Source organism: Hemibagrus wyckioides, linkage group LG06 (assembly GCF_019097595.1).
Source record: "Hemibagrus wyckioides isolate EC202008001 linkage group LG06, SWU_Hwy_1.0, whole genome shotgun sequence".
In the NCBI taxonomy this organism is placed as follows: Eukaryota; Metazoa; Chordata; class Actinopteri; order Siluriformes; family Bagridae; genus Hemibagrus; species Hemibagrus wyckioides.
In genome coordinates, this window is record NC_080715.1 from 15,697,316 (window position 1) to 15,715,034 (window position 17,719).

General features: G+C 42.5%; 1 protein-coding gene across 3 annotated transcripts in view; it reads left to right on the forward strand.

Annotated features, from left to right (window-relative positions):
• Positions 1 to 17,719, forward strand: part of LOC131354060 (FERM, ARHGEF and pleckstrin domain-containing protein 1) — a 50,471-nt gene that overhangs the window by 21,052 nt on the left and 11,700 nt on the right. For all 3 annotated transcript variants that reach the window (XM_058391324.1, XM_058391323.1, XM_058391325.1), the window contains 12 exons: positions 7,627 to 7,731; positions 7,936 to 7,978; positions 8,061 to 8,139; positions 8,271 to 8,368; positions 8,945 to 9,059; positions 9,227 to 9,374; positions 9,688 to 9,783; positions 9,960 to 10,126; positions 10,790 to 10,858; positions 11,795 to 11,870; positions 12,559 to 12,715; positions 17,210 to 17,376. In XM_058391324.1, coding sequence (XP_058247307.1) covers positions 7,627 to 7,731; positions 7,936 to 7,978; positions 8,061 to 8,139; positions 8,271 to 8,368; positions 8,945 to 9,059; positions 9,227 to 9,374; positions 9,688 to 9,783; positions 9,960 to 10,126; positions 10,790 to 10,858; positions 11,795 to 11,870; positions 12,559 to 12,715; positions 17,210 to 17,376 — 1,320 coding nt within the window. The remainder of the gene's footprint in view (positions 1 to 7,626; positions 7,732 to 7,935; positions 7,979 to 8,060; positions 8,140 to 8,270; positions 8,369 to 8,944; positions 9,060 to 9,226; positions 9,375 to 9,687; positions 9,784 to 9,959; positions 10,127 to 10,789; positions 10,859 to 11,794; positions 11,871 to 12,558; positions 12,716 to 17,209; positions 17,377 to 17,719) is intronic.

The following is a 17,719-nucleotide window of genomic DNA, read 5'->3' on the forward strand; positions in this document are numbered from 1 at the left end:
CCCATACCACTAAGAGCTCCTAGTTTCAGGTCTATGGACATTGACATCAGACATACACTATATTGCCAAAAGTATTCGCTCACCTGCCTTGACTCTCATATGAACTTAAGTGACATCCCATTCCTAATCCATAGGGTTCAATATGACGTCGGTCCACCCTTTGCAGCTATAACAGCTTCAACTCTTCTGGGAAGGCTGTCCACAAGGTTTAGGAGTGTGTTTATGGGAATTTTTGACCATTCTTCCAGAGGCGCATTTGTGAGGTCACACACTGATGTTGGACGAGAAGGTCTGGCTCTCAGTCTCCGCTCTAATTCATCCCAAAGGTGTTCTATCGGGTTGAGGTCAGGACTCTGTGCAGGCCAGTCAAGTTCATCCACACCAGACTCTGTCATCCATGTCTTTATGGACCTTGCTTTGTGCACTGGTGCACAGTCATGTTGGAAGAGGAAGGGGCCAGCTCCAAACTGTTCCCACAAAGTTGGGAGCATGGAATTGTCCAAAATGTCTTGGTATGCTGAAGCATTCAGAGTTCCTTTCACTGGAACTAAGGGGCCAAGCCCAGCTCCTGAAAAACAACCCCACACCATAATCCCCCCTCCACCAAACTTTACACTTGGCACAATGCAGTCAGACAAGTACCGTTCTCCTGGCAACCGCCAAACCCAGACTCGTCCATCAGATTGCCAGATGGAGAAGCGCGATTCGTCACTCCAGAGAACGTGTCTCCACTGCTCTAGAGTCCAGTGGTGGCGTGCTTTACACCACTGCATCCGACGCTTTGCATTGCACTTGGTGGTGTATGGCTTGGATGCAGCTGCTCGGCCATGGAAACCGATTCCATGAAGCTCTCTGCGCACTGTTGAGCTAATCTGAAGGCCACATGAAGTTTGGAGGTCTGTAGCGATTGACTCTGCAGAAAGTTGGCGACCTCTTCGCACTATGCGCGTCAGCATCCGCTGACCCCGCTCCGTCAGTTCACGTGGCCTACCACTTCGTGGCTGAGTTGCTGTCGTTCCCAAACACTTCCACGTTCTTATAATACAGCTGACAGTTGACTGTGGAATATTTAGGAGCGAGGAAATTTCACGACTGGATTTGTTGCACAGGTGGCATCCTATCACAGTTCCACGCTGGAATTCACTGAGCTCCTGAGAGCGACCCATTCTTTCACAAATGTTTGTAAAAACAGTCTGCATGCCTAGGTGCTTGATTTTATACACCTGTGGCCATGGAAGTGATTGGAACACCTGATTCTGATTATTTGGATGGGTGAGCGAATACTTTTGGCAATATAGTGTATTTCTATCATCCTACAATACGTATCGCCCTATCACACAGCCTTGCTGAGAGTTTTCATACTCACTGGCACAACTGATAATGCGCTAATTAATCAAATGATCCAGCAGCATTTCTGTGTTCCTGTACTGTTTTCACTTCCTGGTCAGCTTTGCCTTCACCTGCATTACACTTTAAAATTGCACATTTTTAAAGGATTTAGTATTGGAATGCAATCAAATATTAATAAGCATATAATTTTATGTGAACCTCAGAGGATGAAAAATGGTCTTAAGCAAAAAAAAAGCAATTCATTTGACATTTGGCTCAGTTTTAAATTTCCTACATGACTGCAGTAGACATAAATCTGCCCTTTTCAGCTTGTGTTCATGCAGTAATAATTCACACAGGCTTTCAGTTCTCAAATTATTTATCTATGCCACTACATGGGGTAAGAGCTAATGGTGTTGTAGAACCTGTAATGCACTTTATGCCCAATAGCACTACATCTGAATTGTAGCCACCGATAGTGATGTACAAGTAATATCAATTTAGGACACATGCTCTGCTTTTATTTATTTATTTATTTATTTATTTATTTATTTATTTATTTTTACAGTCCATAGAATTGTTCTTGGGGAAAAAAGAGACATGAATATTGAGCTAGTGTTCATGAGCTGCTCATAGTCAGTTTAGTTCAGTTCCATTGTATTTATATAGGGATTTCAGCAATAGACATAATGGTCACAAAGCAGCTTTACAGAGGTCTATAAATTCAGGATATAAAAGTCACAGTCCTATAAAAGTTTCAAGGGTTTTCAGGTTCGAACAGGTGGGAAAACACATGCTAGCTCGGTCACCGACAAGGCATAACATTATTTGTGTTGGTCTCCCTTTTGTTGCCAAAACAGCCCTGACCCGTCATGCACTGTGTATTCTGACACCTTTCTATCAGAAAGGTGACCTTGACCCTGTCGCCGGTTCACCACTGCTCATTCCTTGGACCACTTTTGATAGATACTGACCACTGCAGACCGGGAACACCCCACAAGAGCTGCAGTTTTGGAGATGCTCTGATCCAGTCCTCTAACCATCACAATTTGGTCCTTGTCAAACTCGCTCAAATCCTTACTCTTACCCATTTTTCCTGCTTCTAACACATCAACTTTGAGGACACAATGTTCACTTGCTGCCTAATATATCCCACCCACTAACAGGTGCCATGATGAGGAGATCATCAGTGTTATTCACTTCACCTGTAAGTGGTCATAATGTTATGCCTGATCAGTGTATACATCAGACTTCTTCATGCACCATCTTTAAGCATGAAAGAAGTCAGCTTACATGTTCACTGGCAGGAGCAGGCAGCCAATCAGCAGAGAGTTGTGTGTGAGAGTGTAAGCAAATGCGAGCGAGAGAGGATGCATGATGAAGATGAAGCACACTTCGCCTCCTCAGCTGACACATGCATAGCTGACATGATTTTTTCCAGATGATTCATGCGGCTTCAAGCCCCATCTTATCAATTTTTTACATTAGATTGCGAGATAATATAACTTCAGCTGATATGTATAGTAAAGTAGTTGGCCATATAAACCTAAAAACTTTTTAAGGGGACTGTTTTTGCCTGTAAAAGGAAATTGTACCAGGACACAACTCAATACTCCTGAAGTCTACAGTTTTGTTGACTCTAGCCTTTTGCACTGCCATGGGGTCACTGAGCAAACTTTGTTTGAACTGTTAGGGATAGAAGAACCCAAACGGTGATGACGAGAATTTTTCCAAGAGGAAATAGCAAGAGTTGACATGGGCATGTTTAAAAAATTAAAAATAAAAAAAAAAACGAGTAAAGAAAAGCAGGTTTGTTTTAGAGGAAAAATTCACTTCCAGACTGAATGTACCAGGGACTGTGTAATAATGTTAAGGCAGGGGATATTAAAAAGAAGAAAAAAAAGACAGGAATTTGTGTTAATCTCTTTCTTTCCTCTTCTGTCAGATAAAAGTAAGATGAATAGTAAGTAAACAAACGTAAGATGAGACTCGGCGCTCTCAGCAGACCTGTCCAGTGACTCGGAAACAGGCCACTCATGATAAAATGTACTGTTTTGTTTGGCCAGTGCAGGCTTCATCAAGTCTTTTAAAGGAGCATGAATGATGTCTAAGAAAGGTTTGATTCTGCAGAAGCTGTGTCTTGTAATCCTCATGAGGGATTTTAAATATTCAGTGTATAGCACAGTTAAAAAAAGGATAGAAGGGGAAAAAAACCTAGCTTTAGCGTGGACTTTTGGCTTGGCTGCTGTTTCTCTGTGGCAGAAAAATGAGTGCTTGCAAATTCCTGTTCCAGTTTGGTCTGTAACTCTGTTTAACTCTAAACTGAAAGCTATTTCTTTTTTTATTATTATTTCTTTCTTGTTCTTTCCCTTCTTTCACTTCCTCTCTAGATCGCTTGCCGTAGGGACACGTTTTTTGAGATTGATGTAGTGTTTCAGATAGCGATGGTGTCCAGGTCACACATCTGCGCTGGCATTTTCGATTTGTAGCTGGCAGTGATCGCGTGTGTGTGTGTAGCAGGTGTGAGGACTGAGCTAGACCATTCCATATTGAATTTTCTGCTACAGTGCTATTTCATTTAAGCTTCCTACTGACAGATGCTCAGTGGAAATAAAGAGCGAGCGATTGTGGATGAACTGTGTGAAGTTTTCATCCGCTGAGCCATAATGGCGTTTTACAGGGTATATTTGGAAATGATTTGCTATACTATTGAAACTTTTAGGGTTAGTTAGGGTACTGTAGACAGACAGCTGTTACTCTCCCATGTGCCTAGGTTGTATTGTGGCATACAGTTATGAAGTGAATACTAGATGCGTTTATTGTTGGCCCTTTACTCCAACATCTTTTTTTTTTTTCTTTTCACAGTTTGCTTATCTGCTTCTAGTTTAACCTAACCTAACCTACTAACCAGCTCTCCCCATCATATACCAACTACCAAACGGGGAAGGTGAAGGATAGCACCTGATGTGAAGACAGCAGTAGTTCTGCTGTTGAAAATAAACTAATATTTTGTGCATCTGTTGCTTTCTGTAGGCTGTGTATGTGTGGTTTTTATTTTTTATTTTTTTCTCCAAACAGGATGTGCACATCTCCCTGGGTCACGAATAGAAAAAAACAATGATGGCTGATGGGTTTCCTTTTCTCCTTTTTTGTTATTGTAACAATGTCTGCGACACGGCACTACAGGCCTAGAGTGAGATCGCACATAAGCTTTTTTTTTTTTTTTATTGTTGCTTGAGTCCCTTGGTACAGGAGACACTAACATAAAGTGAAAGAAAAGCAAATGAGATTGCTGCTTCTTCTGGCTGATAGACAGGAGAGAGAGAGAGACTGACAGACGAGAGAGAGAGAGACACACACACACACAGACACAGAGAGAGAGACCAACAGACAGAAAGGAGAGAGAGATAGAGACAGATGGACAGACAGACAGAGAGAGAGACAGACAGACAGAGAGAGAGACCGGCAGACAGAGAGAGAGGGAGAGAGACACACAGACACACACACAGACAGTAGAGGGACCATGTTAATATATGTGGGAAAACAGGGCTCAGGTGTGCAGCATTAGTCATTACCCCTCTAGCTCATCCCCAGACACCTCCCTCCCACTGCAGACTCTCTCTAAACCACACCCCTACCAGCTCCACTTCCTCTATATAACTTAATTGGCTTTCAGATATAAAACTATATATAAACAATAAGAGCAAGAAAGACTTGCACGATTTCCTTGTTACATTGCTTGAATAGTGGAAAAGATTCATGTTAACAACTTAAACATGCTGAAATGTTCAGGATAAGTATGACGGTGATCTATACACAAGGATTTATTTTAGGAATCTCATAACTGTCATAATACTTTAGCTTCCAAAAGCTTTGAATTTCGTCCATGTGAACCAGCAGACACACAGAACATAGCTTGTCCTCACAGCAATAGTAACAGACTGACCTGCTCAGCCTTGCGGGCCTGTTCCCATCCCCCACTCTTCCCTCCTCACACTCACCACACTGTGACCTACTCCGACAAACGCTCTCGTCCAGACGGCCGTCTTTCTCTTTGCCTGTGTGGTATGACCAGTCGCTGCTTCGCTTCTTGTCTCATGCCTCAGGCCTCAGCTTTCCTTCTGTCTGGAATTTTTTACCACCCAACGCTGCACGGCTCATCAGACACTCCTTAAATATGCAGGCTGCTATGGCCTGTGAACCTCGCCCTCTCTTTTGCACTGCGTTACTCACTGAACAGTAGCAGAAAAATTCAGGCTGCCAGATTTAACACAATGGCCTTACTGTTCTGTTATCACTCCAGTTTCCAAGAGCTCGGAGTGAATAGCGGAAAGCGATGCTGGCTGTGCTGGCTGCACCGATGACTATAAGAGGGAAGAGATAATGAATCACCTGAAGAGGTTCAGCGCAACCACCCGAGAGATGTTTATCTATCATTCTACAGTTAGCATGCTAGTGAATGCAGTTTCTTCATTTTTTTTTTTCCTGTTTTCTTTTAAAGCGTTTATCATAGTATATTATTAAATAAACGCTTAATTAAAACTCATCACGTTTGCCATCTGTTACAGCGGGAGAAAAATTTTGTGGGAACATTTATTCTGATTAAAGGAGCAGTTTGTAGGCTTCAGAGCCCTCTGCTGGCCGTAAAATCATCACATTGACAAGCTTTGCCCTCGACTCAACCAGCTGTTCATCATCAACCAGGATGGAGCAAATTTCCAACCCAGAAGAAATGTAAACAGAAGCCTGAAATAAAGAAGCCATCCACCTCCCATGCAAAACCGTGAATGAATGTATTTGTCAGGTGTCTTGATGCGATAAACAGGGTGCAGTACTGATTAGTACAGGTTTAGAAAACACTTTAATATGCCTTTAATGCACCTGATACAGGTGAGCTATTTAAACCACTAATAAAGCTAAGATTTATTGCAATGAATATGCACTGTGTGTGCGTGTGTGTGTAGTCCCTTGTATGCTGGTGTTTGTTTGTGTGTGCTCATGCGTGCATGTGTGTATGTATATCTGATTGTGTGTGGGTGAATGTTTGCACTTGCGTGTATGGGAGTGTCGTTTTGTGCTGGCTTGTGACCTTTCAGTAATTGAGTGGGCCGCACGTTAGCCTGGATTCATGTGTCAGTGCCTTGTGCTGGTGAAAAAAGGGGAAGTGCAGGGAGGAAAACAGAAGGTGAGAGAGATGGAGAGGAGAGGCGGGAGAGAGGGGAGGCAGAAGAAGAAAGAGTGTTTTGTGGGAGAATAACAGAGAGGGGTTGAGAGCAAATGAGAGGAGGAAGGACTTCATGCTGGTTTAGTTCTGGTATTGGCACAAAGGCCGCTGGTGATTTTGGCAGGAGGCCGCTGGCTGTCTGTTCTCTTGGGATTTTCCCTCTTCAGTAACGCATCTGAACTGGTGCGAGCGTGTGTGTTATTCTAATGTACTCAATCATGTGCTCCCATGTCTCCAAGCTCTTTACACGTGCATGTATGTGCATGTTTTGTGCTTGTAAGACAGAAATAGTCAGACTGTGATTTGTTCTCCACTTTAATGAATAGTGTCTCATTCACTTCAGCAAAATCTGCGTCTGAGGGAGACAGAGCCGTAGGCCTAAATGGCCTCCCACAGTCAGGCTCATTCAGCCTTTTCCCAAGCAGGAAGAGGAAAGTGAACAGGGTGATGGTGATACAGAGGGAACCATGGAGTCTTCTAAGGGAGTTAAATGGAACATTCTAAGGCATTGAAATGCATCAGAGATTTTGGCTTGAAGTTGCTGGCAGTTGAGATATATTTAATCCCCGTTTCCTTATTTGGAATGATTTGGACTGGAAACTCAGTAAAGGAGGGTTTTTTTTTTGTTTGGGGAAAAATGACACTTATGCTTTTTATTGTTTTTGCCAAAAAGACATTTGGTGTCATTTAAATTACAAGTGCAAAGCCCAAGAAAACGAAATGTGCTGAGCTCAGTGTCCAGCAAACTGCAAGCTGGGGTGTGTGGAGATATACTGAGATGAGCTGGTCTATATTAAAATGCTCTGGCCTATGTTGGGTTGTGATGGAATGTCCCAGTACTAAATATAACAAGCTATTACACTGCATGAAATGCTTTTTGAAGTAAATGTGTAAACAGTGACTCGCTTCATTCGAATGCTAAGGTGGGTTCGGAAGGAAAACATTTTCATGGTAGTTTATGCCACAGGTAAAAAAAAATTCACACTCGTGTTTGTGATGATTTGCAGCGTCCTTTTTTCAGTCTGAGAGTGACGATGTTCATGTACTTTTGTGTGTGTGTGTGTGCTTTTCAGCAACGAGCAACAGGCAAGGTTTTGTTTGAGATGGTGTGTGCTCACCTCAATCTGGTTGAAGGAGATTACTTCGGTCTGGAGTACCAAGACCAGCACAAGATGACGGTGAGGCTCATGCATGAGGCAACCTTCAGCAATACTGCAATATAAATATTTTCTGACTAGATTTATTTCCATAAATATGCTACACTATCCTGGTGTGTGCGCTCTCTCTCTCTCTCTCTCTCTCTCTCTCTCTCTGTGTCATACATATATGTATATGTGTGTCAACTGGATTCGTTCCTCACACTTCGTTCGTCTCGTTCACAGGTTTGGCTTGACCTTCTGAAACCCATCATAAAGCAGATCAAACGTAAGCGTCTCGTGCATTTAGAGTATTGCATACTTCTGTGCCTGAATGTCAGTTTCTAACTCTCGTGTATTTTTATGTTAAGGCCCTAAGCACACAGCCCTGCGGTTCGTGGTGAAGTTTTTTCCACCTGACCATGCCCAGCTGATGGAAGAGCTGACCAGGTGAAATATCTGACAGAATTAGCCACATTTATCATTTGTCTGCTTTCGTTCATACTCCTTTTCTTATTATTTTTAAGCACTGTGAAGTCATATTGTTTAAATGACCACGATTGTGTGGTTTTTTTTTTCAGGTATCTTTTTGCACTCCAAATCAGGCAAGACTTGGCCAGTGGTCGGCTCACCTGTACCGACAACAGTGCCGCTCTGCTAGTATCCCACATCATCCAATGTGAGCATGTGCGTCTGTCTGTCTGTCTGTGTCTTCAGAGGTGTCTCACATCAAATTTATTTAAATGTCTGCTCACATGTCTCGAACCTTATTTTTTTCTGTTGGGAAAAGGAATAAGCAGGAAGGTATGGTTTGTTGCCATGGATACATTTCAGCACTTATGCGTATGGAACAAACCAAGCTGTCATATCAACAGAGGCAGATTATAAGAGCTATAAAATCCCTCTCAAGGCCTTTCTTGTGTAATATATATATATATATATATATATAAAAAAATGATACTTTTATTGAATAATAATGGTAGTGATATACAATAAAGCGGTACATTTCCTTTAGTTCTCGTTATTCACACACATTTAGCTGCCATATAAACACTGACAAAAGGTACAAAATATATCTTTGTGTTCATGCAAATGTCATTTCAACGCAGCTGCATTCAGAGCCGTGTAAAAGCATTATACCTGCCTTTCGTCTTTCCAGTTTAGCAGCCCCTCCCCCATTCTCGCATCCTTTCCCACGCTGTCTGTACCCATCTCTCCCTCCTTCTTCTCACACTATACTCTCTCTCTCTCCCAGCTGAGATTGGAGATTTCGAGGAGACTCAGTGCAGGCAACACCTCCTCAATAATAACTACATTCCTGACCAGATGGCCCTCATGGACAAGATCATGGAGTGCCACCGTAAACACGTGTAAGTGCATCATGACGATGATGATGATCCACTGAAATCGCATACCAGTATAACAGCAGTACAATGGAATCCACTCCCACATCATGACCTTTATTCATTCATCTTCTGTAACTGCGTTAATAAAAATGGGGCTTTGGTGACATGTTTATGCATGGTCTGTTTTATAGTGGTCACACCCCAGCAGAATCGGACTACCAGTTACTGGAAGTGGCACGTAGGCTGGAGATGTACGGCATCAGACTGCACCCAGCTAAAGACAGAGAGGGGACCAAACTCAGCCTCGCTGTAGCACACACAGGAGTGCTGGTCTTTCAGGTAGACAATGCAAACAGACACTGTTCTATTCTTGTCACTTCAATGACATGCTTTTTCTCTACTCCATTTAAAAGCAGGAATGTTCTAGCTCTTGATTCATTGTTAAGATATAGTTAAACATTATTGCTTTCACTGACCAGCTTGCTTGTTTAACCTATTTATAGGTTATAACCAGTTTATAACAATTGCAAGGACATGAATGCTTCAACTCAACCCTTAAATACTGTACAGAGGAAAAAAAGCTCCAATGGCACTGTGTTCAGAATCAAAGTGCCTTAAGTGCTGAGGGATAATGTGTTGTGTGTTAATGCAGGGCCACACCAAGATCAATGCCTTTAACTGGTCTAAAGTACGCAAGCTCAGCTTCAAGAGGAAGAGGTTCCTTATCAAACTCAGGCCTGACCTCAACGTAAGCACGTCCCACATGAACATCCATTGCCGTTTCCGATCATGAGTATGAGCAGGATAACATCTAACATCTTTTTCAGTCTTATTACCTTTCAAATTCTCTGAATAAAAGTGGGTCAGTAGACACATTTATTAAGTGTATTGTCTGAGCAGAATGAGAATCTGTTGTCTCTGCAGCAGAGTGCGTGTCAGGACACTCTGGAGTTTGTTATGGCGAGTCGGGACTGTTGTAAAATCTTCTGGAAGATCTGTGTGGAGTACCATGCCTTCTTCAGGCTCTTTGAAGAACCCAAGCCCAAACCTAAACCTGTCCTTTTCAGCAGAGGATCATCCTTCAGGTTCAGGTGAGTGTCACTTATGTAAAGTGTCTGTGAGGTAGTGTTTGGAAGTATACTGATATAAATAAGTCAAAATTTGCGGATATAGATTTTTAGATGCTATTTCTGTAACGGTTTGGTAAAAACAAAGACAACTGGTGTATTTAAAAGAGATGTTTGCTTTGTAATGCAGTATGCATGCAGTAATGGAGCTGGAGAGAGGAAGCATTTAGGCTGCTTTAAGACCACTTTGTGCGCTTGACATTGATTGGCATGCAGCAACGATTACAAAAACTTTCATTGACCAACAGCTATGGGGCGCCGAAGTGCTTAATCACAACAACCGTGATTATGATATTATGACTGCACCTCTTCATGCCAGCAGGGATCTATTAGACAGAAATCAACATCACATTTAGAGCAGCTGTGGGTCTCTTGTGTGTTAAGAGTGTTTTTTTTGTGCATTTGGTCTCTCATAAGTTTCAGTGTAGTTAACACATTAATGTTGTGGGAGAGGGGTCGCAATTTTCTATGTAAGCTACACCTTGTTTGCAAAAGTAATCTCTCGGACTTTTCGATTTCAGTTAAAACAATATTTCTGTAGTCATTTTTGCTCACTTTTCTTGTATATACTGTATATTAGTTCCTTTTCTCCTTGTCTTTAACTGTTGCATCTGTTCTTCCCCTCAGCGGCCGGACTCAGAAGCAAGTGATAGATTATGTAAAAGAGGCTGAGTTTAAAAAGCATCCTTTCTACAGGTGAGACTAATCACGAGTGCCTCAATAAGTCAGACATCCTGCAGTCAGTGCTTATTGAAACTCAAGAGTTGTTTTCATTTCATGTTATTTGCATACTGTATGCTGTAGGCTAAAACTATTCAATCCGCACATTTTATTTTACCAAACATTTCAAGTTTTTTAAACAAGCTTTTGATTGGTCAGTGGTGTATTGATGAGTTCATTGGCCTGGGCCTGTCTTTATAGTTAATGCTTGTTTTCCCCCTGATACCGTGGAAAGAAAATGAGCAATTCTGCCAAGACCCCCTCAAAAAACTGTGGACCTTCACATGTCTGGTAGCTACTTTGGAGCAACTTCCAAACCACTGAAGATACCACAAGCATCTGTACAAACAAGTGTATGCAAATATAAATATCTTGGGACAGCAGAGACCCTGGAAGAGGAAGCAGCACAAATGAACTCCCAGGGATGGAAGAGGAAGCACACTGAACTCCCAGGGATGACTGAATTGTGGTTTAAAAGGCCATCAAAAAGCCCTGACCTGAATCCCTTAGAAAATGAATGGATTGAACTTGAAAGCTGTCAGGATGAATAAGCAAAATTTCTAGCACAGCATTACGAGCAGTTCTAAAGCAATGTCACTGAATACTAACAATGTTTACATTAATGGTTAATCAACTGAAAATCTGATGTAGTAAATTGATCCTGAAATAAATCTCTTACCAAATATTTAGAAATGACCTCTTATGGAATTAGAGTCGATGCCCTAATTGACACAGTGCAAGAATAGCAGGAAATGTGTCAAGTTGTGGAAAAAGTTATGTTGAATATCTTTAGCCTAGATGAATGTAATTTTTTGTTCTTAGCTATAGTTGTTTAAGATGTTAAATTGATGGCATGTTTTGTGAGTTTAGAACCACTGGTCTAATACATGTATTTGTCTGTGTGTTTTGTAGAAAACACAGTAAAGTTCAGTACAACAGCAGTCTGTCCCCCTTGCCTTCTCCCGCACACTCCCAAGTGCCAAATCAAGTAAGTCTTTCTCTGCCGCTTACTCCTTATACCGCTTTTCTGTTGCACAGTGTTGCGTGTCACAGTTTAGCTGCTAATCCAAATCGGCTATTGTCTGTGTCTGGTTGAGTACCCACGTCTGTTTCCAATCATATTACACTGCTCACTATTGTATGAGGTTTTGAGGTAGTGGCATTTTAACTGTAAAGTCTAACAGCAGAAACACCAGTGGAGGTCTGATTTACCTTCTAAAATTCGGTTTTATGGTAAAGGACATAAAACGGTCAGATATGTGATTCTTCTGGCTTTCCCACTGTATTCAGTGGGAATGGTATTAATGGTATTATGGAATGCTACTACTGAAGGGGATTGTGCATTACCATCCAGCAGGCGAGCAATAGCTATCTAGGGTGTGCCCCAAACTGCATACTTTATTTATAAATAGCATGCCCCTATATGAACTAGATATTTCTGGCATGCTACTATGACATATTTAGTATAGTAGTATGCGATTTGGGATGCAGCCCAGCTGTTTTTCCAAAATAAAAGTTGTCTGATGAGAGATTACAGTTTTCATATCAGCCATCACATGTGTGTTTAGATGTGCTCTGTTATACAAGTGAAAAAGTAATCTCTCTCTCTCTCTCTCTCTCTCTCTCTCTCTCTCTCTCTCTCTCTCTCTCTCTCTCTTGCTCTCTCACTCTCTCAGGTTGATGGGCGAAGCTGGAAGGAGTCAGCGTTGGTAAGCTCTGAGGATTCAGCTGCACTGAGGATCCGTGGAAGCCCCCCTCCTTCATCTCAGCAGAGTGACGGCGTGTTATCTGAAGCGTGTGTCAGGCAGCAGAGTGGCGAGCTCAGCACTGCAGGTGTCGCGTCTCGTGCAGCTAAAGGCAGCTGCTCCTCAATCCCGTACATTGACTGCAGTGATGCAGAGATTAGTGAAATGGAAGTCAGAGGTCAAGTCAGTAGGTCGCACTCTCGCACGCGTCACAGGCATGGCTCGCTCGGCCACTGGCCAGGGGACGACGCGTCCCGCCCACGTGAATGTAAAGCCAGTCCCAACAGGATTAAACACAGAGAATCTCCTCCTGTCTCTCCGGTCACTCATACCCCACCCCCACTGTATCCCAGTCCCACTCAAACCTCTAGCCCCACCTCTCACAGCCAGAATTACGAAGTTTATGAGTGGTCACCGCCTGGAGGTGCGGCTCCAGTACGTGGAATACTCCATAGCACTTTGTTGGATGAGCTGGCCACACGTAGCCCTGGCCCCATACGCCATCTCACAGGAACCAGGAGCTTGACCTCAAGCCCTGCCCTTTTCTCCCATCATAGAACAGGCTCTCTTAGCCATGCCCGATACAATGGCCACGGGCAGCACGAAGGCATGGACGGCTTAGGCATCAGTGGGCGGAGTTTTAGCCTGAGGTCAGCTGCTCAGGAGGAAAAAGGCAGGTTCTTCAGCAGCTGCTCTCCAATCCTGAATCGCTCTGTAAACACAGCAAAGTGCCAGAATGTGGGTAATCGCTCCGAGACGGACCCACTGATCCTGAGTCAACCACGGCCTATTTTTCCCAGAGCTGAAAGGATGGCTGCTCTTGAGCGCCGCATGCTGGCCAATGGACTCTCGCCCCTTGGTCAAGCCAAAGCCAATGTCGGCTCTCCACACCGTCGCCATAGTGCCATGCAGATGATTGATGGCTCTACGAGCAGCGGTACCGATACCAGTGACTCTGATGAAATGGAGTCCATTGGCTCTTGCAGCCAGTCACTGGGCTTTGCGAACCCTGGGGTGCATAGTTCCTCCCCTGTTTCCCACCTCCCCAGAAACAAGTTGTCATTTGGCAGCCTGCAGTTGGATGAAGATGGTGAGGGAGGGGGTGTGGATTTTAGTGATGAGGAAGGAGCTCAAGTGTTTAACTGTTAGTGCAAAGAGTTCAGAGGTTCAGTCAGCAGTGTGTGGTCTAGGGTTCTGGGAGGAATGACAGATATTTGGCAAGAGGATTTATTTCTCTTGCTTGAGGCAGCCTGTGTGTGTACAGGTATGTGTCACACTCCTACTCGGTGCGAAGTGTGCACTAACGATGGCTGGCACAGTGATCTCTCTCTCTCTCTCTCTCTCTCTCTCTCTCTGTGTAGTAGCAATATTGCTCTTGATTATTGTTCTGTGATAACAGTAAACATATTTCAATATGTGAAGAGAGCAAATCATTTACTTAGTGCCAAGTCCTTTGTTGGACCTCTCACTTACACTGTAGATAAGTGAACCAGCTGGATTTGAATCAGTCTTGTTGAGTAAAGCCAGGTCTTCTCATGTTTATGAAGCAGGCTTGTGATGTGGGTTTTAGTGTGATGGTCTGGGAGTTCTTCCACTCCAACAGAGGCCTTCATGTGTTTCCACTAGCGAAAGAATTGTTGACACGACTTCTCTATCAACAAAATAACGCACATAACATTCACATTACGTCTTTTAGCTGATTTGCGTTGTTTTTTCCATTAATGTAAAGAAGGATGTTTCAGATATCAGTGTAGCTTCTTTTTTTTTTTCTTTTTTTTAATTTTAAATAATTGTAGTACTTTTTAGAAAAATGAATGAGGCTATGTTTAGGAAACTAAAATGTCTGTGGCGTTTATCTTTCATATTTTTAATGATTATAGTGATGCTCTTTATATAGAACACATCTGTATATGACATTTGTGATGTGATAAATGTAACACTATCAGAATGTAGCTTGTCGTAATATTTAATCTACTCCTGTCCATTCTTTTGAAGATGAATCAGAATTGGCTGCGAGTTTTGATAAAACTCCCTCTTTTTGACTGATGTCTGATAGGAGGCCCCTTTTTAAATCACTGACTGTGCGTGTTTATTAGTCATGGGTTTTGTACGTGTAAATCCTCCTTTTGCTTTTGTCAGATAGTTTTCTTTAAAAGCTCCTGATTTAATGTGATTTGGCAGAGCTCATGCAGGAACGTCCTGTGATGCGTCATTTACTGGTGCGGTGTTTGACACCAGCAGACATCATAACTCTATCGTTTAATGCAGTAATTATAAATAAATCAGTAAACAATGCGGTATTATCCATATAGACACATTTGCACGGCATGAAACTTTCAATGCACCCTGGGATCTTTTTGGCACCTTTTCCACTAGAGGAACCAGGGCTGATTTTTTTTTTTTTTAGTTCATGGAACTTTCCCCAGTTCTGCTCCACAGTTGTATGTATCTCTGTGGATCAGGAATCATTCAGTTGAGGTTGACAGTTGATCAACACTGTTACCTGCTACCTTTAAAAGTCTTCTTTTGTCCAACAAGCGATTGCTAAACCTGTTTCCAGTGAAGCTGAATAGATTTGTGTTGCTGTTGTGTTGCACAAATTGCGAGTGTGTTTTGTACATGCTTGCAGAGGCATGTCACTTGCGTCAATCTTCATATAAAGGCTAGAAGCATGAAATCCGCTTTGTCCACTAATGCTAAAATCACATTTGCACAAAAACTGCGTGCTCTCTGCGCTGCTGTATTTTGCCACGTGCTAAAATGACGTAGCCGTTGCACAATGTGTAATCACAGTATGTTACATAACGGTCACGGTTCCTGCTGTGTAGCAGGACCAGAAACTCGTCCACAAACAATGTAGTTGTCATTCAATCCATTTCCAGAAGTGTTTAGTTCCTCAATAAATGATGGGGACTTGGTAGCATTAGGACTTAAGCTCTATTTATTATCATTTATTACAATAGCAGTCAGCAATACCCAGTGACAGTGTCAAGAGTAGAAGAGCAGAGCACATTACGCTGTCTTAACAATGGTGTCCCGCTGTGTTCCTGCCTGCCACTCCCTCTCTGTGACTTTTTGTTCCCAGTGTAATCAGTCCTAATCTGGTTCACCTATTTTAACTCCCCTAATCACTCCCAGTTTAAAAGAAAAAGAAAGAAAGAAGGACCAAAAAGCACAACTCCTCACCAAAAGTAACCAGCTTGGCACCTTTTGTTTACTGTATCTTTCATTTCAAAGGTCGGGTTCTGTTTCCTTTCTGCTCCCACTGGGTTCTGGGTGTGTTCCTGCACAGGCCAAAGCTGCTTGAGCTTATCATTTCCATCACTGTCATTTATGATCAATAAATGCTCCTGTTATTTTCTTTTCTTTTCTTAACTGTTTGATGATGGAATGGATGAATGAATGGCTGTGGGATTTGCCTTTGTAACACTCTGATGCTGGTTTCTAAAGCTCAAACTTGCATGCTTTCCCTTCTCACTGCTTTTTCCTGTTCTACGTGTCGAGCAAAGACCACAGTCATTTCAGGCACTGCTTCCTGTTTCCCCATATGAATGTATGTTTAAGTGACATTGGAACTGTGACGCCATTTACCCACTAAATATTGCTCCTTGAGCATTTTTCTTTTCCTCAGCACAGTCACTGTAACCTTTTTTATGGTGTGAGGACATTGTCTTGTGCATACAGACTCAGACACACACACACACACTTATACACACAACCACATATGCACACTCACACACTCGTTCATTCTCTTTTTTCTCACTTTCCAATTCACACACTCACTCATTCAGCATCTGTGGTTTTTCTATTGGCTTTCACTACTGACTTTTGAACCCTGTTTTATTTTTCTTATCTCTATTCTCTTTATAAAACTATTTCAACTCTATAACACTGTATACAGCTGTGCTCTAGTGTCAATAAAGTTGGCCTTTATGAATTTGGGCTCAAGAATCTTTTATTAAAGATTGTTTCATCATCATCCTAGTTTGTAGCCCCCCTCCCTCCCTCCCTCCCCAGACTTGTGTCCGTGTGTGCCGTTAGTGCATGAGTCAGGCTGTGTGTTCATGAATGCATGTATATACATTCAGTGTATACATACATTTGGCATGGTGTTTTTGATGCATGTGTAGGCTGTCTGGTGGTTGTCATGGCTCCCCACCATTGCACTGTATTGGGATGTGATGCGTGTGTGTATGCGTGTGTGTATGTGTGCTGTCTCGAGCTGCTCTCTTGGCTGTTTTATTTAACATGGCTGCGCTGCAGACAGGGAGCACAGGAGGCGCTGTTGGGCAAGTACTGAGTTCACTCTCCTGGGTGTTAGGGATAGAGACTGGAGTGTAAGTGGGTATACTGCTAAATATTCAAGCACACACATATGTTAATATACAAACACTGTTTTGCACTGATTATGCTCAAGAAGTTTGTATTTCTATAGGCAGACAGAGTCAGTGACCAGAACAGTGAGCCACATGAGATTCTTTAATATATGCTAATATGTTGTAATGATTGGAGAAAGCCTGAGTGTTTAGACTTGTCTCTTTCTCTCCTCCTTTTCCATCTGGGTCTTTTCTCTTCACCGTAGAAGCACCAGGTTTGTCCATGTCTCTGGTGAACGGTCATCGCCGTGCACACGAGCTGAACGGAGTGAGTCCGAGTCCGGATGATCAGCAGCCATCACCTCTCACGTCCCCGCTCCTGAACGACGCTGGCGCTCTGCGCACAGATGATGAAGAGGAGAATAGGAGGAAGGTGGGAGAACCATCACATTTATATTTACATTTATAGCATTTGGCAGGTCACGTCAGTATAAAAACTTTTTGTGGTGTTAGTTTAGATATTTTATGATGTAAGTATTTATAGTGTTTGAAGACCACCACGTGTAGAATATATGTACACTTATATTGTCAAAAGTTTTGGGACACATCATTGAATTCAGATGTATAAATCACTTCCATGGCCACGTGTGTATAAAATCAATCACCTAGGCATGCAGACTGCTTCTAAACATTGTGAAAGAATGGGTCGCTCTCAGAAGCTCAGTGAATTCAAGCGTGGTACCAAGATAGGTTGCGACCTTTGCAATAAGTCCATT